Source organism: Anas platyrhynchos, chromosome 4 (assembly GCF_047663525.1).
Source record: "Anas platyrhynchos isolate ZD024472 breed Pekin duck chromosome 4, IASCAAS_PekinDuck_T2T, whole genome shotgun sequence".
NCBI classification, from domain to species: domain Eukaryota; kingdom Metazoa; phylum Chordata; class Aves; order Anseriformes; family Anatidae; genus Anas; species Anas platyrhynchos.
In genome coordinates, this window is record NC_092590.1 from 14,729,764 (window position 1) to 14,749,806 (window position 20,043).

The following is a 20,043-nucleotide window of genomic DNA, read 5'->3' on the forward strand; positions in this document are numbered from 1 at the left end:
GCCTTTCCCTGAAATCCAAGGGCAAAGTCCACACACATTAGGGGGGAAAAAAATAAATAAATAAAGATTAAAAAAAAAAAAAAAAGTTTTCTGTCCTCCTGGGAGAGGAAAAGGGTGAAAGGTTTGAAGTAGTGATGTGGGATTTTCCAGCCCATCTGCAGTGCTAGCTGAACATCTGTCTCTCTCTAACCACCTCCCACAGCAGTCTGCATTTGAAAAGACTTTTTTTTTTTTCCTGTTGACTTGTAATAGTATAAACCCAGCAGTTTTCCAGTGTGATTTGTGGCTGTTAATAAGTGAGTAGATTAGGTGCCAGAGTGAACAGCGCTGAGCTAGTGAGGATGAAGCTGCAGTAATGATCTGGAATATCACTGAGCAGGTCTGGAGGGGAAGTCATATGGCAGACTCCTCACCTTAGTGACAGCTGGGTTTCTTGGGCAAGGCCTAAGTTTTAAATAATACAATTATACAAGGAAAACCTAATGAATCTCTTAGTTTCCTAGCTCTGTAGTCTGGACTTGCCTGATCTTATACCTCTGCCACTATTTGACTCTCTGCTCACATACTTGCTCTATTTCCTTTTTGTCTGTTTTGTGTCCCCCTGCTCTTGCACACAGACCAGGTTTATAGGAGAAGGTGTTCAGAACAAATTGCCCCCTTTGCTCTGGGGAAAAGAAGCAGCTTACCTTTAAGAAGAAAAGAGACAATCAAGTAGAGTCACTTGTTGAGTATCTCACCACCTGCTGCCCTGTTCACATTGGACATCATCCTCTCCATGATCAAACATCCATCCAATTTGATCCTACAGTCATCCTAAATTTTCTGAAGAGCAGGGACATTAACAGAGCCTTTTTCAGAAGTGCTTACCTCCTAGTATGAACACATACAGATCTGCAATTGTTTGCAAGTATTTTTCTTGAGTGGATAACCTTCCTAGGGCTTGTTCATCTTTAAGGTGACATTTGTTAGGCTTTGTTGTTGTTTGTGTGTGTGTGTGTGTGTTTGTTTTTGCAAATGCTGGCACTAGCAAATTCTGTACACTTTTTTTGTTTTTTATAGTTTGTGCTTGAGCAAAGTATCAGACTGCTTCACCTCTGTATGGATTCAAGACTTGATGTATGGTGGTAATCCAGCAAGGGGATGCCCCTTTTCATATTTTTGATAGTCTTTAAAAAGTGGATCTCTAAAGCCAGATTCCTAAGCTAATGATTGCAAAGAGTTTTTAGGAGTAGGTGAAGAGATGCAGAAGAAAGTTCTTCTGTTGTTAGATCACTGGCATTAGACACTGATTATATATCATATTTTTCTCTGTGATCTTTTTCTGCATTAGCTTCTAAATATGAAATAGAAAATGTTTCAATTCCTCCTCTTTGCCTGTAGGTATCTCTATGCCCATATATAGCATCCAGTAAAATGGTAAAATATTTTCTGGGATTTCCTACGTAAGAGCAAAAACAAAAGGAACTAAAAGGAATTCAAAAATATTGAGCAGCTTTTGATTCCTGCTGGCTTTACTGGTATTTCTGGCTATTCAGCAGTTTTGAGAATCAGACTTATTTGATTTCAGAGGCTAGCTTCAATCATCCTGTTTATGCAGGACGCCTGTCATTACACTAGCATACATCAAATTTTATTTTTATATGTACATCTGCCTGCAATCATGTATGTGTGCCTAGTTTGTGGTAATAAAGAAAATGTGTCCATAAATAGGATGTCAGAGAAAACAAATTGTGGTAGGAAGCCTACTGTGCATCCACAGCTGGTGAAGTATCCAGCACTTATCTTCAAGAAGATCCCATGTAGAAATAAATCATCTTGCCTGGATTTTCATACTGTCTGAAGGGTTGCTGTGTGTTTTCTCATTCCCTCAAGTAGTCATCTGTGCATCAGGCATCTACATTCAATGCAAGTCCGGTAATCACGCTCTAAGCTGTGAATGATTGGTTTTCACGCCCTCCAGCTGACTTGGAAACAAGGACAAAGCTGTCACAGAGCCCTGCTTGCTCACAGCTGCCCTGGCAAGGTGCAGCCTGACCTCCACTCACTTCTAAGATTTGCAGGTTAAACATGCTGGCAATCTGAGCAAGGGCAGCTGAAACTGTTCCAAGAGAGGAATTTGTTTCTCCAAAGAGGAATGCAGACCAACATAGGGAGTAGGGTGCTAGCTAATAAAATCAATAATTGCGCTGTAACATCTCAACTTTTTTTTTCTTTCTTTTCTCTATCAGTTCTTGGAGGTATGCTTTGCTCTTTTACTGTGAAGCAGCAGTGTGTAGGGTGAGATGGTACATGCAGGGGTAGCTGCATGGTGAGTGCCAGTCACACTGCCCAGGACGTAGCCTTGGCTAGGTGGTTGAGGCAGCCAGTTGCAGGACACCTGAGACTTTGCTAAACCCAGACATCATATATCTTGTTTGAGCCACTGTTTCAATTAGTGCTAATTATAGTAATTAAGTAATTTTGCTACCACCCTGAGGGGCAGTAATTCAAATCAAAGCTGATGTCCTTCACCAGTCCTTCCCTCATGGTGTGTGTTGTTTCACTCAGGTGATAAACGTAAGGCTAAATATCCCTGACTCAAATCCAGTAGAAATGAGAAATCCAGAAGAAACCCTAGGTCTGGAAAATCCTAACCCATGACAGGAGTGGGGATGTTGCAACAGCTGGCGTAAGTCAGCATGGCCCTGCAGAGGGCTAGGGCACTGTGCCATGTCGCAATAGGCAGAATTTTGGCTTGTGTATGGCTCCAGTAGTTGACTCTTGATATTATTATTAGCTCTGAAGAGAACTATGAGGTAAGACATGCTGGGTCTCTGTTTCCAGTGCAGTTAAATTGTAAATACTGTAAAATAGCTGAGAAGAGAGTTTTATTGAACTAATTTCCAGATTTTGCATTGCTATCTCTTTAATATTTGCTGTCTTAAGGAAGTATGTCTGGTTTTAGTTTGGTTCTGACACAGATGAGGTTTCCTGAGTCTCAGACACTAAATAAGAATTTGTCAAATTTATCTTATAAGTTTTGTGATTTCTGAGAATTTGGAAGAAGAAAATGAAATTATTCTTAAGGCCATGAAAATCCACGTTTAAAGCAGTGTAAAAAACTGTAGGCAGGTGGGTTCCTTAACCTCCCTTGGTGGGGCTGGAAGAATAGAAGCACATCAAATCTAAGGATATAAATACATGTTTTGAATAATCCATTGTTAGGGGACAAATCTAATAGGAGAAAGGAGGATGGTTCCTGAAATTGTGAAGTATGAGAGATTTTTATGCACCTGTGTTGGCTGCGAGAGCAATTCTGAAAAGCTATTACCATCAGACACCTGTGGGATAGACTACATATAACAAGCTGTTCCCAAAATAAGCCATTGTACAGCACAGCTGTTGGTGCTTTGCTTTGCTGCAGAAAGGCTGTGGTGTTGACTTTGTGAATGAGTTGGCTTCTTTACCCACAGAAATCACTACGGTTTCTTTGTTCAAGCACATCCACATGATAGCTGAAGAAGACTTAAGAACTTCTTTGTCTTGAAGAGCTCTCAGGTCATACAGTGGATTTCAGGACTCAAAGTTAGTGAGGTTGGGGTCTATTTTTACCAATACAGAATTAGTATTGGTACCAAGCCACCTTTTTTTTCAAGGTAAGAGCCAGAACATTTTCCCCTCAATTTTACTTGATCAGATATGCCATGGTGGTAGTCACTGTAATCTGGGAGATTTTCTTAGATGTGTTTTTTTAACACCGTCTGTCAGCTCTGGGTGGAGATGGAAGAAAATGTGGTGTGAGTTATAGGTGTAAGTTTCCCAACATGTTCTTATCTAGTATTTGCCTTCATTTTGGTTAGGTGGTTGGAAGTCCAGATAGATGCTCCGTTGTGTACGCTGTTAAGCTGTTCTGTCTTTTTTTTGATATAAAAAAACAATGACAAATGTTTTCCCAGGCATTGCAAGGTGCCATTTAACATGTGTCATCCCATCCTTGGTTGGTTGGCTTCCTACCCTCCCCATGTTCCACATGCAGTCAATTACAATAATAATAATGAATAATAAAAATAATGAATGAGGCTATCTCACACTTGTCTGTGGTTTGGTCCAATTCCACCACGGTCTAAGTTCAAAATAAAGTATATAGCCTCGGGTAAAGAAAAAGAAAGGAGTTTGAGACCAAGACAGCAGCTTTTCCTGTAACAGGAAGACAAGAGTTTTCCTGTAACAGCCTCACGTACAGTCATACTGTAAGCTCTTGTGACTGAGGTGAGCAGGTTGGAGTCCTTGACTGAATGTACAGGTTTGTGTCACTGCCCTCAAAGGAGCCTTTAGTAGCGTTACATACACACCAGTGGATTGCTCCGATTTTATCTCTGAACACTGATGGCTTCTGGCTTCCTGCAGAGCCTCAGCACATCAGACAAAAAGTAGCTGTAGCACACTCTGCTTCCTCTCATGTTTTTTGAGAAGGTGTTTAGCAGGAACCAGGGAGGTTGTTTTGTCCCTTTTAGCGTGCTTATTGTCAATGGTAGTCAGCAGCGTGGCAGAGAGAGAACTTGAAGAAACAGGAAGCAAGCGCTGAGGTGGAGGCAGGAAGAAGGGGAGATATTTTTAACTTATTTTAAAAAAGCCACAGTGACAGTTGTTTCAGCTGCCAGCCTCTTTATTCACATTAGTTGTCTTTCTTATAGCCAGGAGGCAAGAGTAGACATGGTGAGATCATCATCATGCCTTTCTTAGGTTAATCACATGCCACAGCAAATTTTTGTTACAGTAATGAATGGTTATACTCTGCATCCTTCTTCTCTAATTACACGCCGCTTGGAGTAGTTCTTTTCCATTAGGACAATACTTGTAAGCAACAATGGATATGCCCTTTGCTGGGTGCCTGTTATGTATGGATCTATTTTCTTCTCTAGTATTGAGCCTGGTGTCTTCATTAAAATAATATGATATATGAGGAGAGCATAATTTCTCAGGAGTTAAAAAGTTGTAGTTGGCTCTTACTTTACACAAAAAAAAAAAATAAAAAAAAAAATTCCTCCTCTTGTAGGCTCAGAGGCAAAATTTCCTTCCCTGATAGGTTGGTGAAGTAACGATGCTGCCACAACATGCTTCTCTGAGCACCAATAATATGGTTCATCCGTATCAAGTCAGGCCTAATTAATGGGGGTGCTACCACCACTGCTAGGGCTGCTTCTGCCACACGAATGGTGTTTGCATGCAGTGTGCTGGGGGAATGATCTTATGGGAAAAGTTGTGATGGAATTGTGGAAATTTGCATTCAAGTAACTGAAAGCATGTCAGGTAATATCCTTTGTCCCATAGAGCCACCCTTTCCAGACAGGCGTACTTAGCTGCAGCTAGGTTTTCCTAGCTGCACAAAACGTGGGTTTCATGTTGGTCCAGCTCACAGCAGACGTATGTCTGTGTAAACTGCACCATCACAGCTGTCACTAGTTGACTGGGACTCTTAGCAGAGAAAGCAAGAATTGTATGGGCACTAAGCCAGCACTATGCTTTCATCTCTGAAGATGATTGTTCTGTTTTAAAATGAAGTCACATTGGCATTATTGTGTAGGAAAGGGGTATTTATCATTAGCTATTGTTAAACTGCTCTCTCAAAAAACAGTGCTTTTGTTTGTCAGTGGTCGATGTTCAAAGGCATTCAGTTGTATGAAATGCATTAATGAGGGGTTAGGTTTCACTGTAGTTGTACCAGGCAGAAAAAGATAGCAGAATATGTAAGGACTGAAATTCCCCCTTGTCTGATGGGCAGTGTTCTTGCTTTCCACATCAAAGGTGGAAGTGGTGCTTGGAGGGTTCATACAACCCTCCTGGTAACCTTCAAATACCACTGTCTTGTTATTCAGCAATAAGCTAAAGGAACCTAACGTGACATGAACTACATGAAATGGAGTCATCTACCTGATGTGGACAGCAGACTTCTGGTTTCCTTCCACATGTGTGTGTGACAGGAGCATGCATGCACATGTTCCTCTTGAAATAAGGCTTACCCTTGAAGTCAGGCAGCAACTTCCTCAAAAGTCACCTCCAGCATCAGGTACTGAAATTTTAAAAATGCTCTGATAAGTAATGAGGTTAAACATAACATGCCATTTAAAAAAAAAAAATATATATATGTGTGTATATATATATATATATAACAACAACAACAACAAAAGCATATAGCCCTGTGGCTTTTGTCAACATGTTGTGTCCCCTCTAGAGTGACCCACGTTATGAGCTGGGATCACAGCCATGCCTTATGTAACTGTTAGAGCTGGCTGCCAGCTAGGGTCGCTGCTGTTTGATTTGGCTGTTTTCACAGAGCCATTTCTCCTTCCTTTTCACCTTGGAGAAGAAAGACTGCCAGGCTCTTGGTGGAACTCTGCAGCAAGCCTGTTTTTCGTCAGGGGAATTTTGTATCAGGGTATATACAGGGGTATGAAGGCAGGACAGGCAGTGGGGCAGAGAGGGGACAGACAGTGTGGGGAGGAGGACATGGGGTGGCACTTGTGGAAGATGAGCTCAGGATGGGACAGAAGAGGGCTGCTTTCCTGGAAAGGCAGCTGGCACCCAGCCCTCCTGCTGGTCCATCCTGCTGGACTCACCCTCCATGGGGCTGTTTTGGGAGCTCCTGGAGGTCTGTGATAGTGTGAGTGGCTCAGGCTTCCCCAGAAAAGGCTTTTAACCTATGAGAAGGAGGTTGACTTTGAAGGACTCAAAACTTCAAGAGCCACAGAAGATGCCGAAATCCTTAATTTAAATCAGGACATTCAAAATCCTTTCCAAGTGCTGATTCCCAGTACACCACTCAAGGCTGTATTTTTTAACATTTATAAATATTGTTTTGAACTGGTTTGAAGTGTTTGAATGCAAAGCAGCCCCTTCCTTCTGAAAACTTGACAGAGTTCTGCAAAACTGTGGTGTCCCCATAAATCCATAGCCACTTTGGCTTTATTCCCATGAAAACAAGCTGTTCTCTCGACACCACCACTGTACGTACCAGCCTTTGGCTGTGGCTGGGGAAAGTGCCCTCTTCGGAGCAGCCAGCCCAGCCTTGCGGTTCAGTGCTGCGGGGCCTTCGAAGGAAGGTCACTGTAGCTGTATCAGGGTAAAGAAACCTAAACTACATCTCTTCCAATACAATTTTTCACTGACAGAGATTACAAGCCAAGTGAAAACTGGAGTAAGACCTGAGCCAGTTTACAGTACTGTATTCTCTAGCAATCTGGAGGTCATGCTAAGGCTGCTGTGACTGATGCTTGTTTTTAAACTAGCATAAACACTGCAGAATTAAAATTATAGATGGGCAATCCTTTGTGCTCACTGCTAAGTACTAGAGAGTACTTAAGAGAGGTCCAGTCTCTGTTAGCCTCTTCTGCAGCCATCTGGGCACAGCACTTTCCGGACCACCAGGAGTACAGCAAGAGTACAGAGACCTTAGATTTATAGAGGGGAAAAAAAGCAATAGCTACCCGCAGAAACGAAATCTGGCAATGGTATCTGCATGCTGCAGTGAAAAATATTTTATTTTACTTGAAGGAAGATGCAAAGCAGTCTGCCTTGCTTTGGGTTAAGTCTAGAGACCACCAGCCCATCCGGTGGGATTGTGTAACCCATGTCCTCGTTTGCAGGTTGAGGGCAACAAGTTAAGCTGGGCTTTGCTCTTCCAAATGCAGAGCTCTCGTGCTCTACACTATGCAAAGTTAAAGCCTACACCTGGCCTGGAGATGCAAGATGAGAGGAGTCAGCAACCAGAAACCTATGTTTCTTTAGTGTGTATAAAATCTCCCTCAGATAAACTTCTGGTGGCTGTTAGACTGATTGGCAGCCATCTCTTTCTGGGAAAAAAAAAAAAAAAAAGGCAGTGGTATTTAACCACATCCTCACCTTAATTTTTCACCTAGTTTTCCTGTGTTTATTACCATCACAAAGCAAGCACAAGCACAGCCTGATGCTGTTCTTCAGCACTGTCTCTGTTTTTCCCTTTGGATTCATATTCCATTTTCCCTCTGTTCATTCCGTTTTTCATTTCTGTGTCCTGGCACCTGTGCTGCCAGACCTGCTAGGTGCCGCAGGTGCTCATACCTTGTGCCCAGGAGGAATAGTGCTCGAGGCTTTGTCAAGAGGCCAGTCTGCTCTGGGAGAGCCCTGGCAGGAGCTGTTTTTTCTCTGGGGCTGTTCATGTGATTTTGTTGGTAGTTTTTTTGTAGGTAGTGTTGGGGATTAATAAACAGATGTGCATTAATTTCCAATAGTGATTAAAGCGTGTCCTTCAGTTTAGAAAATCTTTACTCTCCTGATCGTCAGGAACTGGGTGAGCAGAAGGAGATCAGGGTGTGTTTCTGGGCCAGGACTTGAGGTTGGCCAGAGCTTTCAAGTGGTTGTGGAGTTTTTCTAAAGCAAACCTCCCTGCCCCCAACAAGAATGAGACTGAAAACCTTTCAGAATAAAACCCCAGACATTTAGAATTAGGAACTCAAGAATTAGAAATGTCATTTTTAATATAGAGAAAAATGAAAATAAATAAGCAAGATAAGAGTCTGTGCAGCCAGACCAAAGGCTTCTGAGTTGCAAGAGGCTCTGCCTTATCCCCTCTGGTCCCTGGGATATCCTTCCTGTTGCCCTTGGTGCCTGTCTGGATGCTCCCTATGGGGCTTCTGCCACAGGGTTTTCCATGTCTGGCTTCTTCTCAGCTTTTTCCACCATTTGCTCTGTGGCCCGCCAGGCTGAGCTGTCTTCCCTCCTTCTAGAGGTGTGCAACTTACCAGTCAGCCTTTTAAGGGAACAGAATAGCGAATGTGCAAATATGACACATGCCACTGTCACATCTTGCCCAGTTTCTGTCCTCAAGGCAGATGTAATAGAGCCAAACAAAGCTCTGAGCTGGCTTGGTGTGACCTTCGTACAACAGCAAGCACAGCAGAAAACAAATAGCCTTGTGCTGGGTGTGACACACTTGTGGCGGTGGTGGGAGTGTGATAATCTTTCCACAAATGAGATCACAGAAAGAGTGATGCTCTGACACCACCTGCAATAACAGGTGCTGTCCCCAGCTGCAGAAAGGGAAGTGGGACTTCAGTTCTTACTTTCTGACCATTTGCCTTTGTGTTTTGGACAAAAGACTGCAAAATGGGAGATATGCACCGTATTCTTGAAATCCCAACCCCCCCTTTTTTAGGAACCATATGTACACAAGTTGTATCCCCTCTTGCATCCCCATGTGAAGTCCTATCTCCTTTCAGCATCCCAAAGCACGCTGAGAGACAGAAGCTGTATATATCCTGCATCTTCCCTCTTTGGGCCTTCTCTTTTGTATTTTAATGAATATTAAAAGGCAATTTTATCTTTTACAGATAATTAGGAGGAAATAACCAATTAAGCAATTTTTTCATGAATGGAATAACTAAGACCCTTTGACACAAAGGAAAAAGCCACAACGATTTACAGAGAACAGAATAAAGAGCTAGAAAAAATGGGAAAAAAAAAGAAAGAAAAAAATGAAAAATTGGAAGGATGCATGTGCCTGTATATATATAAAATTAAAAGAAATGTGCTTCATGATCTGTCTACTCAGTGGTCTAATATGAGTTAGTGTTCCATAGTTTTTTCCTCAGATTACAAGACAAGAAGGGAGGCTGAATTCCCACTTTAGCAGGTGTTCATCTGCAGCATTAACCTGTGCCACTCGACAATGATTTTCATTATAATTTGACAAACCATAGGACAAGATTAGAAATTTTAAGAATAAATACTTAGTTCTTTTACTTATAAAGACAAAGCCAAACAAAGGGCTTGAAGAATGTGGGTCTCAGTGACTGGAAAGCTGATAAGAATCTAGATGAGGGAGTGGGTACTTGATTTGTCTGGGAACTAGATTTTAATTGTTTTTCATTATTCATCTTTAAACTACTTCAAAATTGAGAGTAGTTGGAAATGCTGGTGGTCTTATGTGTGCTTTTGCAGATTTTCAGAATTTTTCAAAGGAAATGGTAGTCGGAATCTTACGTTGAAATTTCCTGGAATTTTTTTTAATTTTTATTATTTATTTATTTATTTAGTAAATTGCAGATATTCTGCTTTTGTTGACATTCCAGTAAGCAGTGAGAGGGAAATTTGCAATATAGTTTTACTGGGAAAGGGTGTTACCAAATAAATAGGAGTTTCTTTGCATTGCAGCTTGAGGTTAATAACATTAAGTCGCCTGGAAACTTCTTAGTGTTTTCTGTTTGCTCGCTTTTGTTTTTTTCTTTAAGCACATAAAGAAAACATGCTCAGTGACACAAGTGTGTGAAGGTCTCCTGGCCATGCAGGGACTCTGCCAGGCCATATAAGCTGAACATAGACTCTGCCAAATTAAAAACTTCTTGTTGTAAAGGTCCAGAGAAAAAATCTACATCGAGATAAGATTGACACAGTCAGGCAGACAAATGTGGTCTGAATGCATATGATGTAGGAGAGTTGTATTCATGTCAAAAATCTGTTCTTATTATTAAAAGAATGATTTTGACCTTTGGGGAGATATTAATTTCGCTGCCTTATGAAAGAAAATTTGGGATGATTGCTCCAGGTCAGGCATACAACACTTGCAACATTCACCAGCAATCTTAATTTGTTTTGACATGTTTTTTGGCCGTCCACTGAGTTTTGTTTTTCTTTTTTCTTGCAGTCAGTGTTGCTTGTTGGTTTGAATCCTTACTGCCTTGACAGTTGAGTAGTGTGTGTTCGCTGTGCCCACAGGTCTCAGCATTGTTCTTCACTACTAGGAATAATAAGAATGCCTTTCCGATACTGTAATTAGCTGGTTTTGCTGCTTTTCTCTTGCATAAGACTTGCATCCTGATTTTTATTAATTTTTGAGAAAGCATTGTTAAAAGTTACCACATTTATTTAGACTATGACAGTGCCATTGGTTCCTGTCATTGGGCTATCTTAGTAAAGAGTCTAGCAATAAGATAGCTCCCATGACTGTGGCAACAAAGAAGTATTTAATATATATATCACATATATATATATATTTATTTTTTTTCTCATAATCTAATGAATTTTCAAGCTGGTCTCATGCAGGGGAACGACCTGGCCCCCCACTCTGTGTTTTGGGGTCGAGTGAAATGTCTAGGTTATACTCTGTTATCCCATATCTCAGAATAGGGCTGCATGGGTTTATTGGGGCAGAATTTCCCCTCTTGGCATGACATGTCTAGGGCTAAGTAGCAGAATCACTTTTAATTAGCACTTGTGGCATCTAAATGTAGGCTTCAAAAATAAACTTTCTTAACCACACTTTCTAGTGATGCTGCTGAAGAGACACTAAGCAGGTGTGGGGTTCATGTGGGAGTTCAGGTCAGAACTAATTTACTGAATTGAAAAAGGAGGAATTGTTCCATCACTGAGCGGGTTTGAGTGAAGGACAGTGCTCCGTTGTTCAGAGTGCCTTTCACGGCTGCTTCTGACTGCCAGCATGCAGACCTGTGCTGGCATCAGTGCTGCTGTAGGATTTTCATGTGATAACACAAGCAATCTGTTTCCATTGAGAGCACTGGATTTTGGGTGCCGCTCTTTCGGAGGTTTTTATATAGTGAAGAGCCAAGCAGATTTGCTCTGCCTTCTTTTTTTTTTTTGTTCCAAAGCTTTCACCATGTAGTATGGCACATATTAAGAATTCGGTTTGGTTTTGTTCCATTGCTTGTTTGTTTGTTTTAAATAAACTCTTGACCTAAAAAATGTGACCTGCCCAATTGTATATGCCGGTTTAGTTTGCACTGATACTTGGAAAAGCAAAGAAGAGAGTACCAGAGTTTAGAAACAGATGCCCAAAGCCATCTGCTCCTCTGCTCACGGTTATTAGACGTTCGGTCATGGTACAACAGCAGGAACTTGGAATGGCTCTCCTCTTCAGGACTCCGCTAACTGGCATTAAAGTGAGCACAAAATGAAGCAAACATCTTGTAGGCGGTCACAAAGTTGTACAGATTTGCAATCTGGTTTCCATAAACTCAGTGCGGCTTAAAAAGCTCAGCCGTCATTAGCCTTGGAGGAGACCCACTTTGGAGTGATACACGGCTGCGACCACAGATTGCAGTTCAGTGTCCTCCAGGGGCAGGATCACAGCTTATCAAGGCTGACTTAACCCAGCAGGCTCTGTGTATCTGTGGATGGAGAGAGCCCAAAGATACTGTATAAAAAATAATGAATTATTAATATCCGGAAGACATAAAGTTTAATGAATAAGTAATAAGTTGCAGAGGTTTCCTTTTCTTAGAAAAAATAGGTTGTCTGTATTATTTCAATTTTCCTCTCATTGAGCACTTTTCTTCTGTCATTCTTTCTATGTACCCTGAGATGCTGAAATATAGGGTGAATCTTACAGAAACTGAGAAAGTTATAGCACTGCCATTATGGTTGAAAGAGAGGAGAAGGGTAGGGATCTACCCTTTCGGGAGAGGGCTTGTACTGACACTGCCAGTGGGTAGGGAGGGTCTGGGACATCACAGCTCCTGCCAGCAGCATCTCCCAAGTCATTTTGCAAAGGAGACCCCGCTGTGTGCCTTCAGGGACATGGACACACAGAGGTAATTTTCCCAGCACCATCCCTCTGCTTAACATACAGCTAAATGTTAGGAGTGCCTCCCAGGTCTCATGCCGGTGTTTTGCTGGCAGCATGGGCTGTGAGAAGCTTTTAAAAGAAGCTGTTCAGCTAGCATAAGCAACCTGCAATAAGGGTGGAGTGGGACTTAATCGCTGTCACCACTGCTCTTCTGGCACTGACAGACCAAGTTGTTGACCTTTAGCAGGACCTGAGCTGGGCCGTGCCGAGTCCTTTTGAAAGCTCCAGTCAAGAAGCAGGTTTTTGAGGTCGCCTCTTGCTTGAAGTCACGGTTTCTCTGCAGTTTTGGCCAGGTTTCAGCCTGGATAACTCTGCTCCACCTGCTTAAAATTCCTCCCTGCTGTTCCGCTGGCTGTGGCATTCACTGCTGCTTTGAGCCCCTCCTGTTCAGTGGTGCAGGTGGTGCAGCTATGTTTTCCCCTCCAGTTTCATGTCACCTCTTCATAATCTGATTTTGAGATTGTCTGTGCCTGTGTTTATTGACCAGGCTATCCAGCAGGTTGCCTTTCCTCCATCTTCCTTTTACCAGTGAGGTAAACTCTGTGCACGTTAGGCTGAACTGACCCGTGTCAGCATTTCCTTGCTGGTGGTAGAGGGAAGGAAGGGCTCTCCATGAGAGGAAGGGGACACCAGTGGGCAGCAAAGTGGGGAGATCACTCGTGTCACAGGGGAGTCCGGGGGGAATCATATCTTGTCTTCATGTACGCACAACAGGCAAGGCAGCAGCTGCTCAGTCACCTTCCACAGGTGGCTTGACACAGGGTTTTATCACTTTATTTTCTGACCTCTTGCTGCTAAGTATTTTCCCCCCAAACTTCCAGACACAGTCTGCTCCCCTTTCTGTGCTTCCCGTTTTCTCTTCGTATTTCTTGTTTTACAGTCCTTGTTATGTCATTACGTTTTCATTAATGTATCCACAGCAGGGCAGATGTTACTGCTTTGTCCTTAGCATTGTCTTCTCCATCCAGACCTTGGAGTTGGGACATGCCTGAAATCTGTGTCTTTTATGTGATTTTTAAGCAGAACTGGGTGTTTCACTTTCCCCCTTACATGCAAGTATTTCTCTCCAAGCTGTAAAATAAATACATCTTGTACTTCTTATTCTTAAAACTGAATACAGCTTACACTGTGTTTCTTTTGTTGACAGATTAACTATACAGGAGAACTGTTGCTGGAAGCCTGCCCTGTTGGACCCGCCACCCTACAAGAGCCCTCTGAGGAGGAGCTGACAGTGAGCTGCATCCCTGAGGCAGTCCATGGGGACTGTACCACATCCCCTGGGACCTGCCAAGCTCTCCCTAGCTTCCCCTCCCGAGGAGAAGGACTGCCCAGGAGACCTGCTGCCTGCTAAGCACCAGCCCAAGGTTGCTGCTGAAGAGAGGGCCAGCAATGGCTTCCCCTGCTCCGTGCCAGGCTCCGCAGCCACCCGCACCTGCAGCCTGAAGCGCACCGGCACCCAGGAGGCGTGCTGCAAGGAGGATGCTAACCAGCAAGCTGTGCTCCTTCCCAGCCTCTCCAGCCAGGCTGTGGAGGGGTGTCTGGCAGGCATAGGGCCAGCCCCGGCGGTGGAGGCGGCAGGGTGTGGGCCAGACATGATGCCAGCTCCCCAGAGCTCCCAGCAGTTTGTGCAGGGTGGCCAGGCGAAAGCAAGCCCCCTGGCACAGGTGGAGGACTCTGCCTTGAAACCTCAGGGGACTGAGGAGCAGCCAGCTCTCCAGGTGTTGCAGTGCTCCTCTCCAGGCAGCCCAGCCAGGGGTAACGAGTCGTGTCTCCCCTCTCAGGCAAGCCTTCTGCAAAGAGAGGGGAAAGAGAGGGAAGCAGAAGCCGACGCTGCTGCCTGCCAGCCTGCCTCTCCAGTGAGGGACAGGGATGCTGCCACTGATGCTGGGAGAGATCCACAGGCGGCTGTGGTGGCAAAAAGCGGGTCTGCAGGTCCTGAGCAGCTGTGTCCTGCTGACCAGACTGAGGCGGCGCAGAGCAGCACGGCAGCGGCCCAGCTCAGCTGTGAGGGCACACATCCCCTGTGTGATGCAGACACTGAGCAGGGGAGCTCGGGCCCGACCCAGCTCTCCAAATTCAAAGAAACGGGTACGATGACGGTCCAGTCGGAGAGCAGCTCTTTAACTCAGGAAGCAGCAAGCAGAACGTGGCGAGATGCCGAGGTTCAGGCTGTGGCTACTGTGGAGAATAAATCAGCTTCCACCAGCCCCAGCATCCTCGCTGCCTTCTTAAAAGGGAACCCTCCTTCAGAGGAGAAGGAAGAACTGCACATCATTTACCAAGGCAGCGGGGGGCTGAGCCAGTCTGAACTTGTTAACAGCTTCTCCTCGCAGCAGAAGCCCCCATGTTCTCCTGGTACAGTGTCAAAATTGACTGTTATGGCTGGGGCTGCTACAGCCCAAAGCCAGCCTGCCGGGCTGCCTGCTGCCCCACCTGACGCAGTGTCCCTAGGCTCAGCAGACAATGCAGAACCTACTGTCCCCTTCTCCCCTGCAGCCATCACCTCCCGAGATACAGCTGTGGATAATACTGAAGGGACGGGTCCAGCCAGCAGCGGTGAGGCTGCTTCTGCACTGCCGACAGATGCTGCGGCCCTGTCGAAGCCAGTGCCTGCCCAGCAGCTTGCCATCAGCCCCAGTGATCAAACCACAGCACTGTCTGCTGCTGGTGAAATAAACATCACCGCTGCTGCCAGAACCGAGAGCAAGGTGCAGTGTCTTGTGCATGACACGGGAAGCAGCCAGTTACCTTCACTCTGTAACCTGCAGAGTGAAACCAAGCAGAACGAGGCCCTGGGTGGCTCTGAGCAAAAGCCAGCGCCATGTAAGGGTGTGAACGAAGTGGAGGCGATTCCTCAATCCGTGGTAAAACCAAAGGGAGAAAACTTGATGGTGCTCGATGCCCAGGCAGGGGCAAATGCTGGCAGAGAGCCCGTCAGTGGAAAGGCTTGCTCGGAAGAGGTGGGTGAGAAGGAGCAGAGCAGCCGCCAGGGTGAGATGAGGCCAACTCCGATGGCCAGCAGGCAGGCTCTGCCGGTGGGACCAGTGGCTGCTCCGAGCTCTGGACATGTCACCCCTCTCCTGGAGGTTTCGGCAGCTCCCCAGCAAGCCAAGGAGTCCAAGCGTGAGCTCCATGCTGCAGCTCTTCCTTCTTCGGTTCAGGCCTTGCCAAACCGCGGGGAAAACAAGAAGCAGACCGCCTCCGCCATGGAGGCGAAAGTGCAGGTGAAGCAATCCAAGCACGTTAGGGATGTTGTCTGGGACGAGCAAGGCATGACGTGGGAGGTCTACGGTGCTTCCCTCGACCCTGAATCCTTGGGAATCGCTATCCAGAACCACTTACAGAGACAAATCCGGGAACATGAGAAACTGATCCGGTCTCAGAACAGTCAGAACCGGAAATCCATTTCCTCAGACACGTCCTCAAATAAGAAACTGAAAGGGAGGCAGCATAACATATTCCAGTCCATGCTGCAGAATTTTAGGCGTCCCAATTGCTGTGTCCGACCTGCTCCGTCATCTGTGTTAGACTGAAGTGGTCCGCAGGGGTGGGTGGATGTCTGCAGTGGTAGTGAGAATCCTTCCCCTCGAGTCTCAAGTCCTGCTGTTCAGTTGTGTTATTGGGGTTGCAGTGCAGCAACAGTGGAAATTATTGCCCTTTGTTTTCTGAGTAGCCACTCACCCCGTCATGCCTTCGTCATTGCCACAGCTGGTGTATTTCCACATGGTGCCCCCATCCCGTCCACCCTCAGATGAGAAGCTAGGCACTTAGCAAAAGCACAAATTTGCATTGCCACCTTGTGGCAGGGAGAACAGCATCTTCTGATAAAGCAAGAAGCAGAGGGATTATCAGGATCATTGTCAGAAATTACTGGTATGCATCGCAAGGTCTGATGCAGAGGGATAGGCTGGGGGAAGCTGGATGAGGTGAAACTAAAACAGCTGTTTAACCAAGCTGTGAAGCAAGACAACTTTCCTTATGTTTAAGTTACCCACAATGAGGCAAGTCTGTAAAAAGGCTGTGAACTGTTGATGCAGTGGCGCACAGTTTTTAGGTGAGCTTAAGTGAGATGGTTCTTCTTTTCCTCTTGAAATGGAGAATGAAGGAAAGAGTGAGGATCAGGGCTGAAGAACTCTCTTTGGGAGAAGAAGTTGAGTAAATGGGGTTTTGATGGCTGGAAGGGGAGGTGAAAGAGGAGTGTGCAAGGTGTGTGCAAGCAGGCAATGCCTGCAGGTGAGGCCAGCCACGAGAGGACACACAGCCAGGTCTCCTGGCACAGTGACACACCAGCCCAGGCTCTCAGCAGCCTCCAGACGTGCTGAATGCTGCTCCTGTAAAACACTTTTTAAAGTGGTGTGGGTCTTTTTTCTCTCTCTAGAGATGCACGGAGATGTTTTAATGTAGGAGCAGGCTGTGCTGTGCACCTAGGTCCATGAGCCTACATGTCTACTGTGTTACACTGCTCTGACTTTTTAAGCCCTTACCTGAATCTGCTCCTTTTTTTTTTTTTTTCTGCAGTATATTGGTGCTTTTCTCGCTGCCTTTCATAAACTTAATACCATTTATTTAGCCTGTGCATATCTTGTTTTACCAAATGTTCTCTATATTATAAATCGTTGTATTGTTAACTTGAAGCATTTACTTTACACAAGTATTGAAATCTTGAGACAATCTTTACTGTATTTCTAATGTTAGAGAAGTTGTAGCATCTGCCAATAAAAGGTAGCTTAGTGACTGTTTCTCCAGAAGTGTGATATACAATAATGTCTCAAATGTACATTTGTCACATTTCTCGGCTTAACAACATTTTTCAACCTAGGAAATGTTTCTCACTAGTTCTTCATTCTGTCCACCAGTGCTTATAGTAGGCTGGGGAACTCCTGCAGCTTATAGAAAGTTTATTTTTCAAGGGATTGGGATATTGTAATCCTGCCAAGTGCTAGAGTTAAATAGGAGTTACTTTTATTCCATTAAAGATTTTTTATAAATCATGATGATAATTTATTTCTGTCTGTAGTACCACACGTCTGACTTACTCTGTAAATCTTAAAACACAGTGTAAACAAACATGAATATCCTTTCTTTTTTCTTTTTCTGTGAAGCAGCCATGAGGTGGTCCACTTGTATTTAGGAGGCCAGGCTTTTTGAGTGTATTGACTGCCAAGCTTTCAAAGCAGCTGTTTCAGGGCTTTTTTTTTTCCCCCAGTTAGGAGGTAAAACACTGTAAGGTTTCTGTAATGGACAATATTTCAATCTACTTCATTGAAAGTTGTTGCCCCTATGCTTGGTACTCCTAATTGATTCCTAATTTTCCTCTGGTATGTATTTGGAGTTTTATGGAACCTCCTCATTCCATGTCTGTACATTATTTCAAGTTGTCTGCCGCCTGATGCTGAACTGGTGAATCTGAAATACCATATCAGAGAGTGTCTTCCCAGGTCCGCCTACTAGGAGGAAAGTCTCCTGTCTCTTTTTTGTTAGTACTGCTGTTTCCATTACCTTCCTAGCAGTGTCTGAGATGTGAATTTCCTGTGAAATTTTGTGTGGGATTAATCTCGGCAGCATCATTAGGTTAGTTGACAAGTTCGGTGTCTCTTACCATGTGGTGTCTGTGTCAGCCATGAAGAGGTTCCCAGAGTTTTCTGTGGTGTTTGCTGTCTCCTGTCCAGGTACAGAGCTTTGCGCAGTTCCTTCCTACACCTTCACCTCCCTTCTGCCAGCTCCCTCTTTAGCTGCTGCCCAGCCTGTCCTCCTGTGAAACCGTGTCCCTTGACTGAGCTCGCGTCCCTCCCTCCACTGCCCTCCTCATTGCCAGCTTGCCCTGAATTGTCCCTTTACAAATGTGTCCGGTATGAATATATAAATGGATTGTCATATTCTTCCCGAGGAGAATAAATGGATATCATGCACTCAGCAATTTCCATGAGCTTTATCCTTTAGCTCCAGCGCTCCTAAATGTTTCTACAGTATGGGTATGAATGGCTTTATGGAGGCCAAACTGGACTTAGCAATGAGTAGGCACTGCAATTAACACTTCTTCACAAGGAACCAGAGATTTCCAGGTACCCTGCAGCTGCTCCAAGCTGTGAGTCTGCACCAGCTGGTCCACTCCCACCTTCCCCCCCACACCCACCACCCTTTCTTCCAGGGAAATTTCACCAATACAAAATGCTGGTGGGTAGATTACCAACTGGATGCATCTAAATAACTGCATGGACATAGCTGGCTGCACCACGGTGCTCAGCAGAGTGGTGTGGTTTTGTGTTCTGTGAGAATACTCATGCACAGACAACCTGCAACACATCAGCAACACCGTCTTGTGGACACAGAGATCCTGCAGGTGTGCATTCACAGCCAAGCAATATCGTGCCAAAAACACACAAAGAATGAGTCAGTAATCACCAGCACATCTCATGTGAAATACTTTGTTTTCTCTTTGCCCTGGTAGTGCAGACTGTAGGCAAGCTGCTAGCGTTCCACTGGCAATTTGTGCTTTCTCATGCATACAATGTTTAGATAACTTATGTGAATCCTTGGAGGGATGATGCATGTTTCACCAGAAGGAAAACATGTTTTGGGTAGCAATTAGCAAATACGTGTGTGAATAGTCCTTTAGCAGCCAAGAAAGACTGTTCTTGGTGTCACATCAGTGTCAAAAATAGAAGTTACTGTATGGCAGAGAGTAGGGGGAGGTGATCCACATGCCTTCATCCTCTTCTTTTTCCCTGCCCTGTGAGTCAGCACCACAGTGTCAGTTCAGTGGTTAACAACCCAGGAAATCAATTTGGGATAATAAAAAGAGGGCTCAAAACAGAAATTACTTTGTCATTCCCAAGAGAAATCTGTACAAGGAAAAATAAAAACAACGGACCTGTGTTTCAGCCCAGACAGCTGAAGTAACTCGGTATGTTGGAAGCTTCAAAAAATCAAAATTCACTTTGGTGGAAGATGAGAAATTCTGGAAACAAGCTTAGTGTCAGAGAACCTCTGTCAGTGCATCTTCTGGGGAGACTGGTGTGGCCAGAACCAAAACCAGAACAGTTAATAGGAATGCAAATCTATATTTCAATGTTTCCAATATGAATTGAAGGAGAGCCTGGTTGCAGGCAGTTTGCAGCATGGCTCCAGATTTTGTGTTGGCTCAGGGGGAAAAAAAAAAAAAAAAAAGTGAGGAAAGATTTGGAGACAAGGAGGAAGATAACCTGTCCTCCCTATTTCAGAGGTAGGAACCCTTCCTTTGAACATATAGGAAGGAATTGCTGAGAAAAATGAGGAAGAAAGGACCAAATGAAAACTAAAACGTAGGTGATATAGGTTCTTCATGAGGATATTTCTGTTCCTATGTCCATAAAGCCACTGTTTTACTAAATTTTTGCAGTTGTCCCCACTTGTTCATTCTGACCTCACAGATTTTTCATGTTCTTGGTGACCAATGTTTTTTAGGAAGA

General features: G+C 44.4%; 1 protein-coding gene across 5 annotated transcripts in view; it reads left to right on the forward strand.

The window, feature by feature from the left end:
* Positions 1-19,499, forward strand: part of GPRIN3 (GPRIN family member 3) — a 31,879-nt gene extending 12,380 nt beyond the window's left edge. For 3 of the 5 annotated variants that reach the window (XM_072037042.1, XM_072037044.1, XM_072037041.1), the window contains exon 2: positions 13,743-19,499. In XM_072037042.1, the coding sequence (XP_071893143.1) occupies positions 13,852-16,128 (2,277 nt within the window). In that variant the 5' untranslated portion in view covers positions 13,743-13,851 and the 3' untranslated portion in view covers positions 16,129-19,499. Of the gene's footprint in view, positions 1-2,476; positions 2,796-3,452; positions 3,636-13,742 lie in introns of those variants that run through there. The other 2 variants (XM_072037043.1, XM_027456191.3) reach the window with 2 other exon arrangements.
* The last annotated feature ends 544 nt before the right edge of the window (positions 19,500-20,043 follow it).